We start from the raw sequence: 13,395 nt of genomic DNA, 5'->3' as shown, positions 1-13,395 counted from the left end.
CTTGAAAACAGTTGTCGTTTCCCTGAAGTGACAGAATTCATTGAGCAGGTTGAATATGTTTTAAGATTCTTTGTCACTGTGCCGCCAGCAGAGGGTTCGGCGCGTGAGACTCGCCTGCAGCGATAAACCACAACATTAAGACTCCTGAACGCGGCTCAGACGTACACACGGGTGTATCCGGTCCTTTTTCAAAATAAGATATTTTTCCGACTGATTACACACACAAAAATTACAACTTTTTTTATTCACTTTTTTTCCGCGGCCCGGTTCCAACCAAGCCGCGGACCGGTAGCGGGCCGCGGTCCGGGGGTTGGGGACCCCTGCTTTAGAGAACCCTGGGTTGAAAGGTTCTTTGAGGAACCAGAAACGGTTCCTCAATGCATCTCTCTGAAGAACCGTTTACGGTTCCAAATGCTCCTCCATGTTTCTTTGTGTAAGAGGAGACGCATAACGTCTGAGGATACACTCATCTCCTCTCTCCTCTCCTCTCTCCTCTCCTCTCTCCTTATGAATGTTTAGGTTACACTGAGCTCCTCTCTCCTCTCCTCTCTCCTTATGGATGAATGTACATCTCTCCATCACACATGACTACTTCCATTGGATCTGGCTGTGTCTGATGCCTCCTCTCATGGCCCTGCTGATGCCCCCCCCCCCCCCCCCCCTATATATAAAATAAAGTGAAAACTAGTGAAGCCGAGACTCCACATTAAATAAAATGATATTATTCTCAGTGTGTCGGTCGTCTGTTTTGATGAGATCTTCTGTTTGTGAAACATGGAAACAAACAAATGGCCGCCGGCGTCGGTACGAACCGCGACGGGCGCTTTGGGACGAAGCGATTACCGACGCCATCGGGAACCCGGAGCATCCTGAACACGCCGTTTCCAGCCAATCTGGCGGCGGCGGCGGCGCATAGCGGGGGAACTATTAAAGCGTTGATGCATTGCAGCAGCGGCAACACAGACGGTCCGGGGTTGAGCGGAGGAGAAGAAGAAGAAGAGGGAGGAGAAGAGGGAGGAGAAGAAGAGGGAGGAGAAGGAGAAGAAGAAGAGCTCACTCCGGCTGCAGCTGCTGTCATTACGGCAACGCGCCGCACCGCCGAGCACTTAGCGGGGGGTGGGGAGTGTCAAGAGTCACAGAGGAGAAAATGGGCCGAGGAGACGAGGGAGTCGCCGAGAGGAGGGAGGAGGCGACGCTCCGGTGTTCACTCTCCTCCTCTCTCCATCTCGGGCCCCGTATCCTCCAGAGGCCCAGGAGGATTATGGGAATCTACGCTACGTAAATGCACTAATCTTCCCAGAGGGAGAAGGTCAACGGGAGGCTAGGCAAACAGGAAGTCTGTCTCCTTCCACACAGACACCTCCCAGAATGGATGGATTAGATTAGATATTCCTTTATTACTCCAGTGGGGAAATGTCAGGATCACAGCAGCGGGTGCACATTAGAGCATTAATGAAAAAAGTATTTAAAATGTAAAATGTTAATAAAATGAATAATAAATATATTTATAAAATATAAAATTCAAAATTCAAAAGATATATAAAATCTAAAATTCAAAATGTAATTAAAAATAAATGTATATATATAAATTATTTTTAAAAAATCTTGAAATACAAATACAAATTAAAAACATCAAATTAAAAATTAAAATCTAAATCAAAATTAAAAAATAAAATAAAAAATAAAGAAATGAATAAAATAAATAAATAAAATATAAAATAAAAAAATATGTATTATAAATTAAACTCAATAACTATACTAAATACTAATACTACAATATTAAATATACAGAGGAAACAATATATACACAAGCCAGTGAATATCCAGCAGGTTATAAGTGTCCAGGAAACTAAAGAGCTGAGTGTGATATGCGTACATAACGTATTGTTGCACGACATGTTACATTTAAATGTATTTCCTTTACATCATATCAGCCGCGTGCCTCAAAAACACGGTTACAAGAGTAGTTTCTGCTCCCGGTGGAAAGCCGTGTTTCATGTGTGGCTGCGGAGGCGGTGCAGGGGTCATCGGCTCTTCTGTTTCCTCACAACCTGTTCTGTATTTCTGACTCAGTCTCCTTTTCTCTTGCAGCTTGTAGAACACAAGATGGAGAGAGAAGCTGGCAGCATCTCCAGAGCAGCGTCTCGACGCGAGAGGCAGCAACAGAACACGAGGAAGACGACCACCCACCCAGCATCCGTAAACATCACCCAGGAGGATTACGCAACCAGACCACACTTTAAACAAGTTTAGATATGGATCATCTTTTCAAATAATGTCTTCGATGTAGATATTACCAGCCGCTACGATGACGCTGGTCTTGTTTCCTAGTGTACGGAAACTAGGTCAGAGGAAGATGTGAGTGCTGAGTCTCTCTCTACAGCGAGCTGAGATCAGAATGAAGGCCGACTGATCCACAATGTGTGTGGTAATCTGAAGGGAGCCAGAAGAAGAGGGTAGGAAGTGAGGAAAGGAGTCAAGCCTGTCCCTGTGTTGGCAGTGGCCATGTTAAAGTATTGGTACCGTAGTGGGAGCTATACCGTTAGCCGTATAGTGGCTATAGGAGTATTAAATATAGCACCGCTGGCTGTGGTAGAATTATAATAGTGCTATCAAAGACGCAGCATCACCTGTCGTCATGGTGACCGATGAACAGCGGCGTGTTTGTTCTGCGGTGTCGAGGTGTGTGGTCGGGCGGTTCTGTCGGGCCCCGCGGCCGACACCACAGAACCAACTGTCACCAGATGATTCATCATCAGTCACACGGAAAACAAATTAATTAATTAATTATTTTGTTTGCCTCCTGGGGATTCGGGGGCTGAATTTGAATATCCAGAAAAAGAAGGAAGTGAAAGATGGATGAGTGAGGAGAGGAAACATCCAGAAAGAGAAAGAGATGCTTCAGGCTTCTGGAGAGAAAAACATGAAACTTTGAATACATCAAATTTCCCTAAAGCACTTTTCCTAAACATGAATGTCTCCGTTACAGAGACCACGTGAAGTGATGACATCATCATCACCACGGCTTAGAGCTGACGATGACGAGAAGATGAAAATAATAAAACATTCAGATAGAACGACAACCAATGAGAAGACGGTATGAAAGGCCATGATGGAGGAGACGGGAGGAGAGACGGGAGGAGAGAGGAGAGGAGGGAGGAGAGACGGGAGGAGAGACGGGAGGAGAGAGGAGAGGAGGGAGGAGAGACGGGAGGAGAGACGGGAGACGGGAGGAGAGAGGAGAGACGGGAGGAGAGACAGGAGACGGGAGGAGAGAGGAGAGACGGGAGGAGAGACGGGAGACGGGAGGAGAGACATAGCGGCGATGCGTTTAAAGGCAAACGGGGTCCGCCGCGTTGCTCCTTTTGGCTCCCAAGAAGGAGGAGGAGGAGGAGGAGGAGGAGGAGGAGGAGGAGGAGGAGGAGGAGGACTGAGACGAGAGAGAGGAAAGATGATGACAAGAGCGAAATGAGAAGATGTGAAAGGAGACGAAGGAGAGAAGAGAGAAAGAAGACGAGAGAGGAGGAAGACGAGAGAGGAGGAAGAAGAGAGAAGAGAGGAGTAAGATGAGAGACGAGAGAAGAGAGGAGGAAGACGAGAGGAGGAAGAAGAGAGGAGGAAGATGAGAGGAGGAAGATGAGAGAAGAGAGGAGGAAGACGAGAGAGGAGGAAGACGAGAGAGGAGGAAGACGGTGGCGGCTGCTTGGCCTCGTGGTCTCTAAACGGCGTCTCTCTCTTTATTCTATAAAACTCACATCATTCAACACATCAAAACTCTGATTCAATGAGCAGCTGAGTTACGTAACGGCCAGCGCGGCAGCCTCCCCCAGGTCCTAGTGCCTGTCCCCTTGTCCCTAAGTATGATGATGGGCTCTTGGATTGTAATTTGAAGGTGGAGAAAACAAACAAGAACACACACACACACACACACACACACACACACATGTAGCATGTGTTATAAATAACTATCCATGTGAGAAACTATAGTTTCATTTAATGACATCACAACATGAAGCACCACTAAAATCTGCCTAGCGACGCCCCGATGAGGCCAGGGCATACTCTGGGTAAGAAAATTATAGATTTAAACAAAATACAACAAAGCGTTGCAACTATCTTGGAAAGCCGGCGGGGTTTAGTTTATTGCGGCACTTTAATGCAGTTAAATCAGATTAATTATTTAAACAGCAGAATGTATTACTTATAGAAAGAAAAATAAAGACTTTTCCATTTTTCCAGGCCTGTTTTTTGTATTTATATATTTCATGGCATCTTTAAAAAAAATAATGGCCTCTGCTACAGATCCAGGAAGGTTATTTAATCCATATAAGCAAGCAGTGCGAGCGGAGCGCACGCCGAGCGTCACGCTGCCTGTTTTATGTCAGCAATCAAGTTTGGAAAAATAAAATTATATCAGAGATTCTTTTTCTCGTCGCATCATAAAATCTGACTGAAGCTGACTTTCTTCTTCTTCCTTCACAATCTCGTCCTCACTGCTGCTGCCAGAGACGGAGGAAACCGAATGAAGCAGAAAAAGCCAGAAGGAAACGCAAGAAGTTGAAAGGACGGGACGGATGAAAGCCGACGGGAGGCGGAGCGCCAGGAATGCACCGAGATGAGAAAATCGTCGCTCTGCCGCCTCGGACCGGAGAGAAATTATCAAAATCTAGTTATGAAATATAAACTAACCGGCAAGAAAATACAACACGAAGGAGAGGCTCGCCTCCGGGAGAGACCACCACGCCTCAGATTAACAGAGACCCCCAGAGGAGCGCTGATTGGTTTCCACCAAACTGAACTCACTGAGCTCATTCAGGCCGTTTGACTCTTGAATGGAAATGTAGGACATACCATTCCTGACATGTCAATAAACAAGAAATATATGAATATCATCGTAAAAAAGACAATAATTCAGCGATATTTCACTTAACCTTTGACTTTCTTAAAATGTGCTGATAGAGACGTCATGTTGTGCCAGAAGGAAGAGGAAGTTGTCATCATGCCACCCCGACCCACGTGGTATCACCCGACCCACGTGGTATCACCCGACCCACGTGGTATCACCCAACCCACATGGTATCACCCGACCCACGTGGTATCACCCGACCCACATGGTATCACCCTACCCACGTGGTATCACCCGACCCACGTGGTATCACCCGACCCACATGGTATCACCCTACCCACGTGGTATCACCCGACCCACATGGTATCACCCAACCCACGTGGTATCACCCGACCCACATGGTATCACCCGACCCACGTGGTATCACCCCGATCAACCACCCGTATTCACGTGGTATCACCTGTATTCACGTGGTATCACCTGTATTCACGTAGTATCACCCCTTCCCACCATCCCTACCCACGTGGTATCACCCCTATTCAGGTATTACCCCAACCCATGTGGTATATCATCCCTACCCACGTGGTACCACCCGACCCATGTGGTACCACCCCTACTCACAATCACCCGACCCACGTGGTATTACCTCTATTCACGTGGTATCACTGGAAAGCCCAGGATGTCCTCTTATACATATATATATATACAGTATATAAATATATATATATATATGTACAGTATATCTTTATATACAGGATGTCCTCTTTAGAGTACGTGTCAGGTCTTAGGAGAACTCAAATGAGTCAAAGAAGAAATGCAAACCCCAAAAGTCCGCAGAGGACCGATGAACGAGCTGGTCTGAGGAGGATAGATGAATGTTTTAAAAAGTGTAAAGAGTGTCTCAATGTCAGAGTAAACAGGTAAACAGGTGGAAGCAGCGTGGACCACGTGCCTCACAGGGGGATGTCCTGAGCTGGACACGCCCACTCAGCCTCACCACACAGGACCAGCTGAACAAGTGCGCCCCCTAGCGGTGACTCTGACGTCATGTGCCCGCACGTGAGGGATGACCTGCGGCATTAAATTAATACATTAAAAATTTTTTAAAGGCGCCGGTGTCACTTACGGTAGAAGACGTATTCGGTGTAGCTGGACCAGACCTTCTCCTCCGTGTGCTGGTTGACAAACGACGCGGTGACCGACGAGTTGCAGGCCACCATCTGGAAGCCGCACTCCGACAGCATGTCGAAGGACCTCTCCAGGTGCTTGAACTTGAGGTAAAACCGGGAGGTGTACCGATCCGGGGTCCGGTCCGGATCCCGGCTCTCGTTCAGGGTCTCCCCGAAAACCTCCTTGGCGAGAGCCACCCGGCCGCATATGAGTATCCGAGGCACCCTCCTAAACTTGCCGTCGGTCTGGTTCTCCCGGCCCGTGGTGCACGAGCCCCGGTACCCCACCGTGATGAAGCCGCTCTTCCTATCCGCGGGCACGAGCAAGGAGGGCGGGCACTGCCGCGGGTCGCTGCCGTGGGACCCGTCTTCGTTGTCGCTGTGGAAGAAGTCATCCGGGCTGAGCGTGATCTCCTCCGGGGTCAGCAGCTTCACCAAGTCGGGGAGCTGGAAGTACTCTGCCTCCTTCAGGAGCCTCCCTTTCTCCGGGAAGTGGTCCGGGAGGACGACTTGCCGGTCCCGGAGGTAGTCCAACACGTACCGGAATAGAAACCCGTCCCGGTCGATGAAGTACCGGCCCTTGGGGTCTCGCGCCAAGTCATTGGATGCGTCTTTTTTGGAGGAGAACAGCTTTCCGAGGACTGAATTGGGGGTTCCCACCAGAGTGGAGTGGCGCGTGTAGTACACCTGTCCGCCCACGTTCAACTCCACCACATCGGGGAAGCTGTTAGTCCGACAGTTAGTGCCACTCAGCGCCATCGTCTCCGTCATGAAGAGCTCCTCGCCGGCTGCACACCTAAACCGGAAGTACCACACGAAATGGTTCAGGGGGTTACAAGTTCCTTATCTGTGTCCTCGGTTAAAATATCCATCGATCCATATATGGTCATTATCACCTGTACCGGTCTTTTTGTTTTGCAGTGGGAGGTAGAGGAGGAGAGGGAGAGGGGGGGGTGGAGAGAGGGAGGAAGGGAGAGATAGCAGTCCGGGGCGTCCCCCTCTTAAAAATGTAAATTAAAAAAGAAGGCTGAGATGGATGGATGGATTGATGGAAAACTGATGGAAAACTGAGAGGAGGAAAGAATCAGTGTTGCGAGAGAGAGAGAGAGAGAGAGAGAGAGGGCGGGAGAGAGAGAGAGAGAGGGAGGGAGAGAGAGAGAGAGAGAGAGGGCGGGAGAGAGAGAGAGAGGGAGAGAGAGAGAGAGGGAGGGAGAGAGAGAGAGAGCGGAAATGTATCCGGGCGCATCAAAGCCTCAGAAGTAAGAGCATTACAGGGGGTGGGGGGGGTACCGGTGGAGACTGTAACGCCTATATAGCACCCAATGAAAAAGTCCTACTCAATAGACACATATAAATCCTTCTGCACGCGCACGCACACACACACACACACACACACACACACACACACACACACACACAGACCGACAGAACGTGGGCAAACGAGGAAAAAGTCCAAGAACTTAGGACCTGGTCCAGGCTCCAGAAGGTGCTGATGTGACGTCACTTTTCTCTTCAACTTCCCCCGACAGCAGCCGGTTGTCTCCGGGCTGCGGGGCCGGCGCGAGGAGGCAGAATCCCGGGTCCGGTGGCTGGAACTTCGCACGCGCAACAACCGGGGAGTCCTGTGCTGGATTGAGCCGGTCGCTACAAGAGGTGCCGTCTGATCCGGATTGGATTGAGTCCTCCTCCTCCTCTTCCTCGAGGAAACGGATTGTATATCTTTCAAAATAATAATAAAATAAATCTCCTTCTTCTTCCTCCTCCGCAGCGAGAGGACCGACCCGCCGCCGCCGCTTCTACCGGGAGCTGTCCGCGGTGCTGAAGCGAGCATCCCGCCCCCCGCCCCTCTCCGGCAGAGCTGGGTGGTGTCTTCACGGCTGCTCACACACACACACACACACACACACACACACACACACACACACACACACACACACACACACACACACACACACACACACACACACACACACACACACACACACACACACACACACACACATGCATAAAGGCTTGTGGACCGATTCCAGTTCTGCTGGGTGGGCAAAAAAACAAAAGTCTCTAATTCATGATGAACAGAAGTCAGATGAGACCTATATATATATAAATAAAAATAAAAATAATATATATATATATGTTTATATGTATATATATATATATACTCATATATATATATAGTTATGTATATATATATATTTATATATTACATTACATTACATGTCATTTAGCAGACGCTTTTATCCAAAGCGACTTACAATAAGTGCATTTCAACCTAGAGTACAAACTAAGAACAACAAGAATACAGGAAGTAACATTTCCTCAACATAGTCGAACTACAAAAGTACCATAAGTAAGTGCTATTTAAGTGCCACTGAAGTGCTAATCTGTGTTTTAATCCAGATATAGTCGGAAAAGGTGTGTTTTCAGTCTCCGACGGAAGATGTAGAGACTTTCTGCTGTCCTGATGTCAGTGGGGAGCTCGTTCCACCACTGAGGAGCCAGGACAGCAAACAGTCTGGATGTAGAGTGATGAGCTCGAGGTGCAGGAGGCACAAGTCGATTGGCTGTTGCCGAGCGGAGCGAACGTGCGGGGTGCGGTGTGACCATATCCCGGATGTAGACGGGGCCCGATCCGTCTAGAGCACGGTACGCCAGGACCAGTGTTTTGAAGCGGATGCGAGCAGCCACCGGTAACCAGTGGAGAGAGCGGAGGAGCGGAGTGGTGTGGGTGAATTTCGGGAGGCTGAAGAACCAGTCGAGCTGCTGCATTCTGGATGAGCTGCATGGGTTGGATGGCCTTAGCGGGTAGACCAGCCAGGAGGGAGTTGCAGTAGTCGAGGCGTGAAATGACCAGAGCCTGGATCAGAACCTGCGCCGCCTTCTGAGTAAGAAGAGGCCGTATTCTCCTGACGTTGTGCAGCATGTACCTACAGGAACGCGTCGTCGCAGCGATGTTGGCCGTCAGGGAGAGTTGACTGTCGAGTGTCACCCCGAGGTTCCTGGCAGTCAGGGTAGGGGCCAACACAGAGCTGTTGAAGGTGGTAGTCAGGTCGTGGGTGGGGAGCCTTTCCTGGAAGGAATAGTAGCTCGGTCTTGTCAGGGTTGATTTTCAGATGGTGAGCAGACATCCACTGAGAGATGTCAGTCAGACAGGCAGAGATTCGAGGGCCCACCTGTATTTCGGACGGTGGAAACGAGAAGATCAGTTGGGTGTCATCGGCATAGCTATGGTAGGAGAAGCCATGCGAACGAATGACAGAGCCGAGAGAATTTGTGTACAGAGAGAAGAGGAGGGACCCAGGACGGAGCCTTGAGGAACCCCAGTAGTGAGAGGACAAGGATCAGACACAGATCCTCTCCAAGTTACCAGTAGGTGCGGTCTTTAAGGTAGGAAGAGAAAGAGCGAGTGCAGTGCCTGAGATCCCCAGGTCCTGAAGAGAAGAGATCAGGATCTGGTGGTTCACGGTGTCAAATGCTGCAGAAAGGTCGAGAAGGATAAGGACAGAGGAGAGAGGCTGCTCTAGCAGTGTGAAGCTGCTCAGAGACAGCAAGGAGGGCCGTCTCTGTCGAGTGGCCGGCCTTGAATCCAGACTGGTGAGGGTCAAGAAGGTTGTTACTGTGGAGATAGGAGGACACTTGGCTCAAGATAGCTCGCTCCAGAGTTTTGGAGAGAAAAGGAAGAAGAGAGACCGGTCTGTAGTTGCTGACTTCAGACGGGTCAAGCGTGGGTTTCTTCAGGAGAGGGTTGACTCTCGCCTCGTTGACTCTCGCCTATATCAACTAATATAAATATATATATATAAATATATATATAATATGCACATTTATATCATGTATAATCTTGACACCCTCTACCTACATGTGTAGAACAATCCTGGTGAATTTTGAGGCGTTAACAGCGGCGTGTGTGTGTGTGTGTGTGTGTGTGTGTGTGTGTGTGTGTGTGTGTGTGTGTGTGTGTGTGTGTGTGTGTGTGTGTGTGTGTGTGTGTGTGTGTGTGTGTGTGTGTGTGTGTGTGTGATGTAGTCGTGGCATCAATCTGTGAACCAAATAAGCTAAAAGCAGACCAGCTGTAATTTGACCCCCATATGAAATCTATGTGCAGAACATTTAGTCTGAATACCTAAACACATAGAGACATATTTTGGTTTCCACGGCAACAACAGTTTGTTTTGTGTTCCCAGTTTTCCATTCTGATTGCAACATGTTGGTAGTTTTATTATTGAAGCTCTTTGACACGTCAACGTTCATCTTGAAGCCCCAGATAAACGCCTGTAACCGGCAGAGAGCTGAACTCCTCTGTGAGGATGGGGTCTCGGCTGTAAGGTGAGCAATAGCGCCCCCCTCTGGTCACACCGCGAAGCACAGTCGCACCTCTGTCGTCACCACAGACGGGGAAATGACGTAATTAATGTGCCAATTTTTACAAAAACAGTATATATTGATATTTTCAAACGTCATACTTCACATCCACACAATGAAACAATAAAAACACACACAAGGACACAAGGACAGGAGGACAGGAGGACATGAAGACACGAGGACATGAGGACACGAGAGAACTGATTATCTGGATTTAAATGACACTGTGTACATTATATTTGGGCCAATCAGGGCGTGTACAATATCAAAAGTTAAAGTATAAAATATACAAAGTATTCCTTATTTGTTCTTCACTTTAAACCCTCACCTGGAGCCGACGTGACCCTGAGGGTGTGACCCTGAGGGCGTGACCCGAGGGCGGGACGCTGAGGGAGTGACCCCGATGGCGTGACCCTGAGGGTGTGACCTCAAGGGCGTGACCCCGAGGGCGTGACCCCGAGGACGTGACCCTGAGGGCGTGACCCCGAGGATGTGACCCTGAGGGCGGGACGCTGAGGGTGTGACCCCGAGGACGTGACCCTGAGGGTGTGACCCTGAGGGCGTGACCCCGAGGACGTGACCCTGAGGGCGTGACCCTGAGGGCGTGACCCTGAGGGCGTGACCCCGAGGACGTGACCCCGAGGGCGTGACCCCGAGGACGTGACCCCGAGGGCGTGACCCCGAGGACGTGACCCTGAGGGCGTGACCCCGAGGGCGGGATGCTGAGGGCGTGACCCCGAGGGCGTGACCCTGAGGGCGTGACCCCGAGGGCGGGATGCTGAGGGCGTGACCCCGAGGGCGTGACCCCGAGGGCGGAACGCTGAGGGCGTAACGCCGTCGCTCTGCACTTGACAACTGACTCTTTGTTGAGGAGATCAAGGTGAACAAGAAAGGTGTTCGTCCTGACCTCTACCTGACCTCTACCTGACCTCTGCGTGACCTCTGCGTGACCTCTGTGTGACCTCTACCTGACCTCTACCTGACCTCTGCGTGACCTCTGTGTTACCTCTACCTGACCTCTAACTGACCTCTGCGTGACCCCTCACACAACGAGTACAGTTCGGTACAGCGCTGCGACCTTCTGGATCTCCCGGCCCTCGAGTGTCGGAGCATCTTCATCTTCCTCATCATCATGTAGCCGCTACACAGCGCTGCTATTCACAGCCGGATGACTGAGCACCTTCAGGGCTCTGACACGTTCTCCTCCTCCTCCTCCTCCTCCTCCTCCTCAGTCTCCAGAGCCTCTTATAGTCTAATAGTAGCATCGCCTTCACACAAAAGGCCACAGACGCAGCAGAAGACGTATTCCTACATGGTTGTTGTTGTCTCCATGCATTTAAAACAATAACAACAAAAATTAAAATTAAAATGATGTGTAAATAAAATGTTTTCGAAAATCATTCAATAAAGTACCGGAGCCATTTAATGATAATAATTCATTTAATTGATGTAGCGCTTTTGAAGATACTCAAAGACACTACGGGAGCAATTCAGGGTTAACTGCCTTGCTCAAGGACACATCGACTAGGGCGGGGATTGAACCGCCGACCCCCTGATTGATAGACGGACCACATCTGTGACGTGTATTTTATATTGTAGTTCTGTGTTTCGTGTTCCAGATGAGCCAATAAAAAATACATAATTAAATATTTACTCGAGGAGCACCGCGGCAACATTAATATTGTATGGAGAGGAGGGGGGGGGGGGGGTCTACAAAGAGAGAGATGCAGTTTGATAGAGATTTTTAATTTGAATTTTTCTGAATGAAACCTATTTCTTCCTCTTCCAAAGTAAAAGCACGAGAAGCTGCTCGTCTTCCTGGATCTCCGTCGTTTTGGTTCCTTCCTGCTGTGAAGCGGAGGAGCTGAGAGGGGATGGAACGTTCCGGCTGGCCACAGATGGCTGGAATAAACAGAATAATACTTCCACTTGCATCTCTCATTACAGCCACACTGAATTATGCCCGGCCTCAGATGGGAACGCTGCAGTGCGGCAGGCAGGAGACGCATGAATTCAGTTGAGTCACAGAGTATTTACTCAAGAATGAGTTTCTGTGTGTGAGATTCATCCATCAAAGTCCAACGTCTGACGTATTTAAACATTGTCAAAATGTGAACGGCAACTTTAAAAGTCAGTTTTCAAAATGTTTGATCAGGGTGAAGTGTGATGAGGGAGAACCAATCAGAGGAGAGGGAGGCTGAGGCGGAACGAGGTCTTTGATGCCATGGAGACGTTGCTCAGGGCAATATGTCAACATGGTTATTTTTAGCTCGACAATGTGTGTGTGTGTGTGTGTGTGTTCGCATGAGAGAGACAGACGACAATACTTCTACACACACACACACAACAACACACACTTCCACATCCTCTCTCTCTCACACACACACACAGAGAGCAAAGGGGTTCATTACCTTCGCATTGAAAATGCCAGAAGGTTATGTTTTGATCGCCGTGTATTTATTTATTTATTTATTTGTATGCGTGTTATTCGCAAAACTCAAAAAGTATTGAACCGAATCACATGAAATTTGGTGGGATGATTGTTTGTTATCCGGGGACCAGTTGATTCGATTTTGGGATCGATCGGGTCAAAGGTCAAGGTCAAAGGTCATGAACAGGTCAAATCTTCTTGAATCACATGGAATTTGGTGGGATGATTGGTTATTATCCGGGGACCATTTGATTAGATTTTGGGATCAATCGGGTCAAAGGTCAAGGTCAAGGTCATGGAAAGGTCAAAATCTTTTTTTTACCATAGCACGATACATTTTTGTCCAATTGGCAACTAATGCCAACATGTTCATAATTCAATGCCCAATCTTGTGATATGCGAAGGTATGCGCTCTACCGAGTGCCCGTTCTAGTTGTTAATTGTTTTCTGCTATTTTCTTGATTTTTATGAATTGTACATTTCTCTATAATCTCGTTATTGCGTCACAAAAGCATAAAGCATTTAATTTTACAATTTTTTTAAAGTACCGTGGCATCAAACCTGGCAGTTATATCTGTACGCCAATT

At 48.6% G+C, this 13,395-nt stretch overlaps 1 protein-coding gene across 1 annotated transcript in view; it reads right to left on the bottom strand.

The window, feature by feature from the left end:
- kctd16b (potassium channel tetramerization domain containing 16b) overlaps window positions 1–6,786 on the bottom strand; it is a 77,207-nt gene extending 70,421 nt beyond the window's left edge. The window contains exon 1 of the mRNA XM_056411458.1: window positions 5,973–6,786. Coding sequence (XP_056267433.1) covers window positions 5,973–6,786 — 814 coding nt within the window. The remainder of the gene's footprint in view (window positions 1–5,972) is intronic.
- Between the last annotated feature and the right edge of the window lie 6,609 nt (window positions 6,787–13,395).

Source organism: Pseudoliparis swirei, chromosome 3 (assembly GCF_029220125.1).
Source record: "Pseudoliparis swirei isolate HS2019 ecotype Mariana Trench chromosome 3, NWPU_hadal_v1, whole genome shotgun sequence".
In the NCBI taxonomy this organism is placed as follows: Eukaryota; Metazoa; Chordata; class Actinopteri; order Perciformes; family Liparidae; genus Pseudoliparis; species Pseudoliparis swirei.
This window is presented reverse-complemented; position numbering and strand designations above follow the sequence as displayed.